This window comes from Rhodnius prolixus, unplaced genomic scaffold (genome assembly GCF_049639745.1).
Source record: "Rhodnius prolixus isolate KJV_2025 unplaced genomic scaffold, Rpr scaffold_2, whole genome shotgun sequence".
In the NCBI taxonomy this organism is placed as follows: Eukaryota; Metazoa; Arthropoda; class Insecta; order Hemiptera; family Reduviidae; genus Rhodnius; species Rhodnius prolixus.
The window spans coordinates 38437533-38450325 of NW_027411592.1; the positions used below are offsets into that span (position 1 = coordinate 38437533).

General features: G+C 30.8%; 1 protein-coding gene across 1 annotated transcript; it reads left to right on the forward strand.

The window, feature by feature from the left end:
• Positions 1-1564: 1564 nt before the first annotated feature.
• zda (peptidyl-prolyl cis-trans isomerase zonda) lies at positions 1565-4350 on the forward strand. Its single transcript, XM_074119155.1, has 2 exons — positions 1565-3336; positions 4037-4350. Exons 1-2 carry the CDS (start codon positions 1847-1849, stop codon positions 4065-4067), a joined length of 1521 nt encoding a protein of 506 aa, XP_073975256.1. The 5' UTR covers positions 1565-1846; the 3' UTR covers positions 4068-4350.
• The last annotated feature ends 8443 nt before the right edge of the window (positions 4351-12793 follow it).

Sequence of the window (12793 nt, forward strand, 5' to 3'; positions counted from 1 at the left end):
TAAAATTCTGCAATTCCAACCTGCTAATTACTCTTCCGTTTTGTTACAAATCAAATGTAGAAAAAGAAAACAGTAGGATGACCAAATTCATTATCAAATACAAAAAAAAAAATAAAGGAAAAATTTAATCTTCAAATATCTACCGAAAAGGTAATTTAGCCTTAGTTCTACCAAGGATTGTCTATTTAAAAGAATTCATAGATGTTTGATATCACAGCTAATTAAAAAAAAAATATTTCAATTTACAAATTTTCTATTAATGTGAGTTGATGGATGACTAATTATAGGATGATTTTCTAAGAGGTTCTCCATATATCTCAGTTTTCGGACTTCTAATTATTATTTCGCTTTCTTACGTCATTCCAGAGCCTCATTTATTTTCAATTGTTTTGAAGGCACTTTTACCCGGTCCAAATTTTTAACTTAGAAAACAATTCTGAAATCTCCTAGAAGGTGGATTATAATTTTTCGAAAAAAAAATGACCCGTTTTTGTACAATCTTTTCAAGATTTTGATTAATACATTGTTATAATGTTCTTTTTGTGGGTGAATCAAAAAGTATTTGTCCACTCTAGCTCCAAGATACTTGATTTCTTTATCCTCTTAATTTCTAATCCTCCTCACGGATCATTTGGCCTATTTGGGTTCCAGAATTATGATAGTATAAAATATATCAAATGGTATTTCTAAATGATCTCTTAAAAATCAAGAAATTTAATTAATCTGTATAATCCTTAATAAAAAAGAATGAATTTCTTAATTAGTGTTTTTAAAAATAGTACTTTAAATATAAGGTATTTTTGAACGTAATTCTTAAATTAAATCTCTCATAATTACTAGACATCACAAAAACTATTTCAGTGACGAGGATGGCAACAATATGAAGTTAATTTAAACAGATCTTTCTGAAAAAGAATATTTATTCTCCGAGTTAAAATGGAATTTAGCACACCATTTTTTATGTTGAAATAAAATCTTTATTATTGTAATTAAGGCGCGCCAAAATTTGAGGATTATTGGCGTCCGGAGCCTTTTTAAGCGCACCACTAGCTTCAGGAAAGTTTCCTTTTATCTATCTCTGATTTGGGCTAACTGTAAGGGGCTCCTAGAAAGAGAAATTTTAAGGGCCTGCAAAAACTCAGTGTATGCACATATATTTTTTGTGAAAACTTCCGAATTAAATATATGAGGTGATTTTATTTCGAGATTACTCAATGTTCCAATGAGTCTACTTTTTCTGTTCACCCCCCAAACGAATTCTGAAAAAAAAATATTGGGATAGAAAACTTATCTTTACAACTCAACAATTGTAATCATTTGCTATTTTAGTTGATAATTGATTGTTGATGGTTATTGTACCTTCTATTTTACGGCTATTTTTATACGAATAAATAGCTTTCCTAAGTATAAGAATTCTATATCTTTCCTTAAAAATGTCTTTAATGGAATCAAAACATATGGAAAAATTATTTACCCATGATTTCATTAATTTTTAACATATGTGATTTAACATAACTGCTTACAGTATTAGGCAATTAATTCCTTAAATTCATCCTATGATGCAGATATTGTTACCTTCAGTTAAATTTAAATTTTGAAGTATTTAATATTGCAAAAAAAAAATGGTTCTTTCGCAGGCAATATTCTTGTTTTAAAAAACTGTTTCTAAAAAATTAATGCAAGATGGGATGCTACACGATAATTACCTATGATAAAGCAGGTGATTCATCTTCTTTCCAAAATTAAGTAGAGGTTACCTCATCGGAATAGGTTAGCCATCCCCTTTAACAGTGAGTGTGAATAACAGCTAATTTTTGTTGTGCGTATAACTTAGTGAACGTAAAAAATGGAATTTCCTAACTCCGGTCAATTTGAGGTGACCCATGAAAGTTCTTTTGATGCGGCTAAAGCTTTTTTAGATAATGAAAGAGGTGAACAAAATGAAAACGTTTCGAGTAAGAAGAGTGAAATGAAAGACACTATTTCAGAACTGAGAGAAAATGATAATATAAAAACTGGTGAAAATTCCTTAAATAATTCTAACATTAATGGAAATACTATTGAGGAAAAGAATCCCGAAAATAATAAACAAGAAACTGAGCCGGACATTTCAGTTGTCAACAGTGAACAAGAAAAATTTACAGATTCAACTTCCAAAATAAAAGATAAAACATCTAATGAGGAACATTTATTTAGAGATTCTAAAAGCAGTAAAGAAGAATTCAATAAAGATTTTAAGAAACGAGAAGATGCAGAAAGCAAAGAAGTGGGAACGAGCAGTTTAGAGAAAGACGAGAATAAAAATGAAACAAGTAAAGGAAATAAAGAAGCCCTAAATCAAAGTCAGTCTGCTAGTGATAGTGATTCTAAGGAAGAAAAAGAAGAATGGATGGACATTTTAGGGAGTGGTCAGTTGAAGAAAAAAACTCTGAAACCTGGGATTCCAGATTCTAGGCCACAAAAAGCTGATGTTTGTGAAATAAGTGTGACAGGTAAGCTTGAAGACGGAACTATTTTTGAACAATCAAAGTGCCTAGAAATAAATTTAGGTGATAACGAAACAATTCAGGGCTTAGATTTTGCTTTGGCCCTAATGGATAAAGGAGAAGAAGCAGAAATTATAATAGCTTCTAGATTCGGATATGGCTCCCTTGGATGTACACCACACGTTCCTCCAGATGCTACCTTGTACTATCATGTTACTCTGTTGGATGTTAAACCTGAGCCCCTAATAAGCACATTAAGCATAAGTGATAGAATCGCAATAGGCAGTAGGAAAAAGGAACGAGGGAACTGGTGGTACTCACGAGATGAACATACGCTGGCTATTCATTCATATAGAAGAGCTCTTGATTACCTCGACGATACTGACATCCCTGGAGAACATTCTGATAAACAAATGCAGCATCTTTTAGAGGAGAGGCTAAAGACTTACAATAATTTAGGGGCATCTCAGATGAAAATTTCCGCATATGATGCTGCATTATTATCAATTGACCAGGTATTAAATTGTCAACCAAAAAATGTAAAAGCACTTTTCCGTAAGAGCAAAATTCTGAAAGAAAAAGGTGAACTATCTAGGAGCATCGAAGTAATCAGGCAAGCACTTGCTATTGTACCAGATTCAAAAGGTTTTCAGCAAGAACTGTCACTTCTTCTAGCAGCTCAGCGCAAAGATAATTCCAAGCAGAGAGATTTATACAAGAAAATGATGGGAAACAGTTCGCATGATAATGAAACAGATAAAAAGAAAAAACCTCCGTACAACGCATTCAAATGGATAGCTGCTTTTAGTTTTGCCGTTGCTGTTATAGGAGCAGTAGCTTTTAAATACAGGTTGTAATGTTCTGTTATATTTTGTTTACCAGTAGAAAATATTATTTTTTAATTTTGTTATTAAAGTTGTAATATCTATAGTCATTAATTTAATTATATAGCACCATTCCTTTAACTATTGGCTATTTCTCCTAAGAGAAACCAGGAAATAAGTGAAAAGTCATGAATGAACTGGAGCCGATGTTTTCTACCAATTAAAAAAAAATCTTTTTATCTAATTTTCAAATGAAGGAAACACAATGTGGTGTGAGAAATGTGATATTTGCATAATTAGGTTGAAAAATATTTTCATATATATATATCATTTTTCGTTAATTACGGATATAAGTTTTTTGGTAACGATTATTAAGATATTTTTTAATTATAAGGAAATTATAATCGAGGAAAATCTTTTCTAAGTAGATGAAGGAAAGAGGTATTCACAGTAGTATAAAACAACAAAAAAAAAATCCTGCTATAGTTTTGTATAATATGGTTGTTTAAAAATGTGCATGTTTGTAAATTTATCTAAAATGTAAGATTTCTACATAAATATAATTATTTGCTGATTAGAATAAATCGGCCAGTTCCATTAAGCACATATTGTGTACATTAAAAATAATAATACCTTATCTTCTTTAAATTGTAAGTTATAAAAATAAATAAATAATTTAGAAATTTTAGCTTTTTAATTAATTTCCTGTTTCTTTGGAATTTACAGACATATTGGGAAAGAAATAAAGTTGGTATAGAGATGGTAAAGAAATTGTAAGAAATCCGGAGAAGGCAAACAAATTAGCGCTGTACTGTGTAGTTTTGCAGTTGTATTTGAACAATTGGATTGTGTGAAAAAAGCAGAGAAAAGTCATGAAGATTTTTGTGCATGATTAATTGAAAAAATAATACGTGAAACTGCTGATTTATAAATATTGCAAGTGATGCTGATAGAAAAAATTGTTTTGCCAGTAACTGGTTTATTTGTTCTAGTTTTTTCAAATTGTAATTAAATGATGTCATCTTAGGCGAATAAGCATATTCAGTTTTATTTTGACTTTCTTTATTATTAATATTTATTTTTAAAAAATTTGTATTGCAATAGAATCTAAACCACTTTTGTTAAGTTGGTTTGGTCTCTGGATACACCCTACTGGAAGTTGCTTCAATAAAAGGGAAGGGATTAGCTATGAGGTAAGCATACTGGAATCCCACGCGGAGGTCCCGGGTTCGAATCCAGCAGCTACCCTTAGATTTTCTCTTCCTAGGAGCTTCTTACAGCTCACTGTCCGTCCGGTGATGGACAGTGTTGTATGTAACGAGAGAACATTGTCCGGAGGCCGGCAGTGCACTGAAAAAAGCTCCGGGCGCTAATAACCTAAGATGTTGACGCGCCTTAAATCATAAAAATAAAAGGTGTTGATTTTCACTGTACTCAGATCAATAAGGCCTCAAAAAGCAGTCTTAACTATTTATACATCTGATATGATTTGAAAGAGTTGAGTTTTAATCACTTGAAATAATACTATGAATCTCAGAAAACAGAAATCTGAGCTCCCTAACAATGTGAGCCATATCTAGCTAATCGTTTCAAAGGGGGAAACATGCTTAGGAGAAGATTTGTAGGTTGTGAATAAATAACATTTCTGAGAATAACCAATTTGGTAGCCCCGCTGAAAAATAGCCAAATTATTTACCTACATGTCTGATATTCTGAGTTTATACCGTAACGTGTACATTGGTTGAGGATATCACATTACGCCTGTATGTGTGAAACGTTGGCATTTTAACATTTCTTGATTTGGGCCTACCTGGCAAATTCTCATTTATAAATATTAAACCAAATTTACGCTTCACATTCTTTCTTATTTTATTTAAATTTAGACAAAAGAGAGCCTCATTAAAACTTTATGGTCTCAGGGTTTTAATGAATTCTATATTCCAACTTTAAACATTGCTCTGTAACTATAATTTAAAAAAGAAATGTTGCAAATCAATATTTCTTTATAATGTAGACACAATATACTACAAATAGTACAAAACTAAATATTTATCTTATGAGTTCACCACTTGGTTTTTGTGTGTCATATCCTCCATGCATAATTTATTATATTGATGCATTCATGTTGTATATCTACTTGAAAAAAAAATACATATATATATTTCTTTCAAATTATCATTATTCTTTCAAAAATAGTGATGTTAAACGGTTACGAAAGAAGCATTTTTTATTTTCTTTACTTAATTTTTAAATTGTTTAATGATTATTAAAAAAAAGTGCTTTTATGTATGTAGTTTTGAATGAAGATATTTAAGCGAAAGAATTCACTGGGAGAAATGTGAAATATTTCTTCATAACTGAATTTAGTAACTATTTGTTAGGGACTGAATTTGTTAAAAAGAACTATTCGGAACTAATTATGCAACTAAATGAAATTAGAGATTTATAGTAATTACTGACTCCTGAATACTGCTAACTCTGCATGAACTGTCCACTGTCAAGCCTCCAGAGTTCTTGGCCAAGTAGAAAACAAAATTAAGATAAGTGGCTGACAGTCCAGTTTGGTTTATACTTATTGCTACTAGATGGCACTGCAATGAATTCTTCCTTACATAAATGTTTTTTAAAAATGTTTCAGATAAAGTTTATTGATGTACATATAGAACATAATGTTTACTGGAAATCGTAGGAACTGTTTTTGAGAAAAATTGAAAAGTCAATTCAGTAAAGGGCCGCCTTTTGATTGACTGGTTTTTAATCACATTTGTAATTTAGGTTATCTTTTATTCTTATTAATATTTATTTGGTGTAATAGCCCATACATTACACTGAAACGAAACATTATAGAATACCATAACACCACTTTTACTAGAAGTTGTTGTTAATCAAATTTAGCCAGTAGAGTGTTTCAAAGAAAAGTTGTAAAACTACCTATGTGTATTAAGTATACGAAGTTTAAAGAAAATCAAGGGAGCAGTTTTTAAAAAATCACAAAAAAAAACGTAAACATTGATACTGTAAAGTGGCATTTTCGGTTAGTTGATTTTATCTAAAAGCTCAGTCGGGTTCGAAATTTTGTTTTTGCGATTTTTCGCTTTTGTTTTATGCTGCACATGTACTCATATTTTTAGCTTCCAACGACTTTTGAAGTTACCTTCACCTTTAAAGTAAAAGCTGTCGGGTTCATATAGTTGTTCTGCACAGCTGAAGAAAGTGACATTCTACATTATCCACTTCAGGGCAGCATTAGTTCCAGAGGTACTTCTGCTTCACAAACCACTCAAACATCTGTCAGACAATTTCATCAAACCGTTTTCTACCATAATTAATTTGGTCAACTTTTTTTGAGCTAGTGTAGATGCAGTCTTGTTTGGAGCCTTAATTTGTTTATTTGATATATAATATCGCAAGTTTTACTTCTTTTTTGTAGTAAATTAATCATTTTATATATTATTCTGTATTTATCTTTCGGTTGTATATGTGTCAAGTATTGTAAGAACACGTTAGATAGGTACTAAAGGCTTACAGTCCTAGAAATATAGTCCTTCCCATTTTGGTAATTTCTTGGAGGGGGAGAACCCAATATCACACACACACCCACCTATTTATAAAACCATTTTTAATTTTGGAGGGGGAGCGTTCAGGGAGCTTCAAGTCTACTTTCTGGGTGAAACTCGAAAATTTGAATAATTAAATATATCGAAATATATCTTTTGTACCTAGCAAGAGGAAGTAAAAATATTGTACTACCTTTTACCCAAACTTCTGACAACGAATATCGATTTAAAACATAAAAACAACGTAATAACTGTCATGGAATGGGCTCTCGCCCTGTTCTGTTCAATGTTCCTGGAACCAATTCTCCAAAGAGTGAAGAATTGTGATCCACCGACGTTTCACTGGCATTACGAAAGGAGGTGTTAATCCAAATTCATTGAATAAACTATTGTACTAATACACTCCAAAAGAAGAATAAAAATATTAAAAAAACCTTCTTTCAAAATATAATTTAAATTAAAATAACTTAAATGTTTAGTTGATCTTTATTTTATTTAAGTAATTAAGAATACATTTTGGATATTCGTTTTCGAAAAGGAGATAGCTATATGATTGTAATGCGTAATACTGAATCCGCACCCTGCTCCTGCCATACAATTTTATTTCATATTAATTATGTGAAATTTAAAGTAGTGTGTTTGTTACCTACCCTTTTCGTTCATGTCATCTAATCAATCAGAAGGGCGGACTTAAAAAAATTAAGCATTACTTTAATTGTATAAGAAATATTAGTTCACTTCAGAACTACAAATTACAAACGACAAAATTATCTTTAGTTTTCTCTATAAGAAAATGAACTTACATTACTTTTACCCTAAAAATTAGTGTACTGTTATTCTCGAGGAGAACGTAAATTTAAAAGTGATGAATTAAAATTCGTTTAGCAATTATCATTCAACAAGCAAAAAGTGAGTGAATAGGTTGTTCATAATTCAAATTCGACCAATACAGAAAACAAAAATTTCTCACAAAAAAATGAAATTTCCTTCAGAATAATAAGTACATGAGACGTCCTGGTGACCCAGTGTTCAAAGACAAAGCCTATTCATATTTAAATTCACTTTTGTTTCTAAAAAAAAAGGTTACCGCCCTTACATTGGTGAACACCTGTCCATTGTTTAATAACAGTACACTATGTGACCCACCTAGTGACGATAGAGTTCCCCATTTTTTTATTTTTAATACTTTTTCTCTTTTTTGGATTGAAAGTAAACATAAGCATTTCACTTCTAGGGAGCTAGGCTGGAGATAAGTGTTTGGGTATAGTCACAGCCCTATTGTCAACAGTCCCTTTTCATACTCAAACTTGATGATTCAACTTCGGTAATGTTATTCTTTGGTCGTCTCCTCACAATTCAATTCATAGATTCAGCTTCTTTTTTTTGTTTTTGTTTTTTTTTAAAGGAAAAAATTTCTCTTCTTTAAAGTAGGTTAATGATTTTACATACTTTTTAAAGACAAATGTAGGGTACAAGCTTTTATTTTTTACATAATATACACACATAAACTTATTCAGAATAAAAAAGGAAAATATCGTAAATGCATAGTGAAAACATTGGTACGTAACGATAGTAAAGAAAAGTAAAAGTAAAGACTAGACAAAATTTATTGCTATAGTGCATTATTCTACCTAATTGTGTGAGTATTTAACTAAATAGAAAAGGAAAGTCATAACTGCTTCCCCTTTGTAATCCAAAATGTTTTAATTAATAATTTTTAAAAATAGTTTGTATTTTAATTTAAGGTTTTGTTTCTTAAATCCATTAAATGAAATAGGTAGTATTAATGAACTAGATAGGATGTTTATGGTAGATTAAGGTAATAATGGTTTTGATTATACGAGTATTGGTTAACTATTGTTTAAATCTGAAACTAACTGGAATACTGCAAATGAAGGCTCCAATGCAGCTCGACCTCTCCTCCGTGTACACCCTGTATAGGAACCACCTTACACTCACATTTAACTTATTTTATATCGCGTCACATTTATTTGCCTCTTTTTTTGTCAAAATATAAAATATTTACTATACATTTCTCTATTTATTATGTACATAACTTATTTTTTTATATTTTCCCATTAAATATACTCCTACTACACTCACACAAACACAATACAATATTCGTAATAATATATATTTATATATTTTTGTAAGTGAATTTGTGTGTTCTTATACGCTTTTGAATGTACACATATGTGTTTATTTATTTATTTTACATCAAGAATTAAAAAACAAAAAATATGTATTAATTATTGTAAAAAATACATTGTTTTTCAATCTAACATTTATTTATTTAATCATTTTGGACTAATTTTGGTTTATAGTTCTTCATCTTCGGTTCAATAAATAGATATTGTAGGTTTTGTTTATTGCCTACAGCGAACTTCACCAATCTGGTAATTGAGAAATGCCCGAAATCAGTTTAGTGAACAATAAACATGCGCATTATGAAAGATAAAATCACGTATCCTAACCAAAAACCTTTAGTAAATTTACATATTTATTTTTCGTAGTGTTTGCTTTGAATGTCGCAATAATGTTTTCTTATTTTTGTTAAAAGCATAATCCACTTTTCTAGTTTTAGTTTTTCCTATGTAATTTTTAGAACTTCTGATAAGATATATTTTCTTTTAAAGAATTGCTTTGAGTATTATTTGTTCATTCATTATTTGAACATACATTTGTTCTGTAGGTCTAGTCTAGTCAGTCAACATCATGTTAGATTTGAGTGAACCTATGTAAACCTGGTGAGACATCAAAATGGTTAAAGATGAGTATAAGATGGTCCTACATGTCTAGTGAGTTGCTGTGGTGGTTTAAAGTGCGTGAAATCTCATATATCACCCAAATTACTAATCTATACAGATTAGTCGCAGTAAAAATAATCTTGGCGATAATTAAAACTAATAATTTGTGATTAAAAAAATTAATCAGGACTAATAGTTGATAATTTAGTGGTAAATAACAACTAACGTTGATCATTATTATTTTCTTTAGTCACGCTTAGACTGGTGTAATCGTGATTAAATGTGATGCAATTGAATTAGTCATGACTATTTTTAGTCGCGACTTATTTTTTAATTGCAATTTGAGTCATCTGTCTGCTCCCCTCATAGGGAATATTTATTGAAACTAGAAGTTTCAAGAAAATGTATACGAGACGATGAAGCATTGAGAATTGAACTTGGAGGAATTCGAGCAATTATTCGGACCAGATTTTTAGTTGTAGAGATCGCCACTTCAGATGAGTCTTTTAGTTGTTGTTTACTTTTAAATTAAATCATTTAATTCTTATTCTTCATGAAAACCAAGTAGTTTTATCGCCGCAATGTTTTGTTAAGTTGCTTCCAATTGAATATCTTATTTTTAATTAAGGATAAAGCAAGAGAGAGGAGTGTATTCAAACAAATGTAATCTGTTTATCAACATGCTACTAGCTACGTGCTCTACATTCTACAAGCAATATTAGTTTTCTTTCGGAACCTCTTTCAACATAATATTGGCAAAATAATTTTTTTTTTCTAAAAAAAAAAAAAGAAAAGAGAAACAGTAAAGGAACAAAGAGGATATACATTTTGTAGGATCCAATTTACAAAATCCTAATGGGGTGTTTTTAATTCCACGCACGAAAGGTATCAACAATCAGCGTTGAATAAATTTGGGAACCGAATATTTAGTTGGCTTTGGCTGTTGGACGGTAATTTTCTTCCATTTGTAATTTCTCTGTTATTTATGTTTCTGGAATTCATACAAACATTTTGTTTTGCCTATACAACACTAGACTGAAAATAATTTTTCATGCTACTATTGGCTGGCAATCAGCAAACGAAAAGACTTTTGCGAGAATCTTTGTTTTACATTTAATCCCAGCACGTCAATCCTGTTTAACGCGAAATTGATTTGGATATCTCTCTTTCATTCAGGTTATGTTAGAAAATAAGAAAATTAATCTGGACGACCACAGTACCCCTCTTATGAGAGGAAGAGAAAATTATAAACTACTGCAGAGCACTACAGCCCAGGGTGGGCCTTGGCTTCCTTGACAACATTAAGCCATTGCTCTCTGCATTTGGCTTTTCTTTGACAATTTGTAACGCCCATTATATTCAGGTCATTTTCGACATCCTGAGCCCAACGTTTTCTTGGACATCTTCTTCCTCTTTTGCCTTGCATAGCGGTTAAAAAGATTTTCTTCGGCATTCTATCGTCCGGCATTCTTACTATATGGCCTAACCAATCTATTCACGCTTTAATAAACTTTACAATATCACATTCGCCATACAGCTCCTATAGCTCAATATATTTTTTTTATCCTCCATTCACCTACCTCGCATACGGGTCCATATATCTTCCTCAACATTTTTCTTTCGAAGACTTTCAACATTTTCATGGTAACCGTACATAGGGTCCATGTTTCGGCGGTGTAAGTCTCACGACTGGTCTAATTAATGTTTTGTACAAGATTATTTTTGTATTTCGTGACGATAAGGCCGAAAGGAAGAGTTTAATATTAGCGAAGTAAGCGCGGTTACCGGCCATAATCCTTTTATCTACCCCAGAAATAATCTTATTCTCACAATTGAGCTCAGCCCCCAAAGTAAGTAAACGACTTTACTATAAACTAATATATTTTATTTACTTTACTTAATTTACTTTAGTTGTTATTTACTTTTAAATTAAATCATTTAATTCTTATTCTTCAGATATTTCATGAAAACAAAGTAGTTTTATCGCCGTAATATTTTGTTAGGTTGCTTCCAATTGAATATCTTATTTTTATTTACCGCTCTCAGAGCACATTGATTTGAAACGAAATCTTGGGAAAATTGGCTTTTCGTAGGTTTCTCTGGAAACTGGAACTACATAATAAGCATCCCTCTAATGTGGCCCAACAGAAAAATTTGCCAATAAAAAGAGCAACTAACATACTTTTTGTTTTAATGACAGTGGAAGCCTTTACTTTTTAGGCACTTATAAAAAGCGTTGGCGATTAATTTTACTGGCAGCTGCATTGTCAAATCATTGAAATGTTATGTGGATTATATTATCTTTCTGTAAGTTAAGAGTAGAAAACTTGATATTAATATAGCCAAAATCCTTCAAAGTGTTTAATTAAAAAAAAAATTCGTTCAATAAGGCAGCAGCTATATTCTATTAAATTTTTAAAAAGTGCGCCTCTACGTGGAAAAGATTATGGAAAACAATATTAAAATTAATTCAAGGTTATTCTGAAGTTTGATTTAATTTCAACAACTGATTTAAAGTTCTTTAAGAGTGAGAAAAACGTGACAGTTCTTGGGTTTATTAAAGAAAGTTTTCTAGAAGAGGCCAAGTTTTTCTTTGTTATCTAGTAAACTTTTCCAGAGTATTTTCATTCAGCAATACCAACATACTTTTTTGTTTTAATCTTACTTTTTTTTTAAAAAAAAATAAAAAGGTCTGACATTGAAAGCTCTTACTTTAGAATTAGCATTTCCCAATAAGTTCTGTAGGTGGGAATTGAAATGGTAAACTCCCACTTTTTGTCCCGTACTCATAATTTTACATAATTTTGGTTTGTTATACAATTTTTGAGGCTAAATTTATCCAACAATTGTTGCAATAACAATCGCACTTAATAACTAGAATTTAACTAGAATTGTGATAATATGTTATTGTCTATGTATGAAGTTGTGGCGTAGTTGCCCATCTTGATCAGCTAGCGTTTATTGATATTAAGAAAGAATAAGGATTGGAGAGTAAGGTACGCTTGATATGAGATTGGGATATGTGGTTTGTTGGTATGAGATAGTATGATTTGTAAGTATTCTTTCTGAACGATACAATACAATAACTTTATTTGAACATATATAAGACAGGTAATAAGTAGAATATAGTATTTTGTATTATCCTTGGTGTTTGAAGACATTTGACATTTATCGAAACA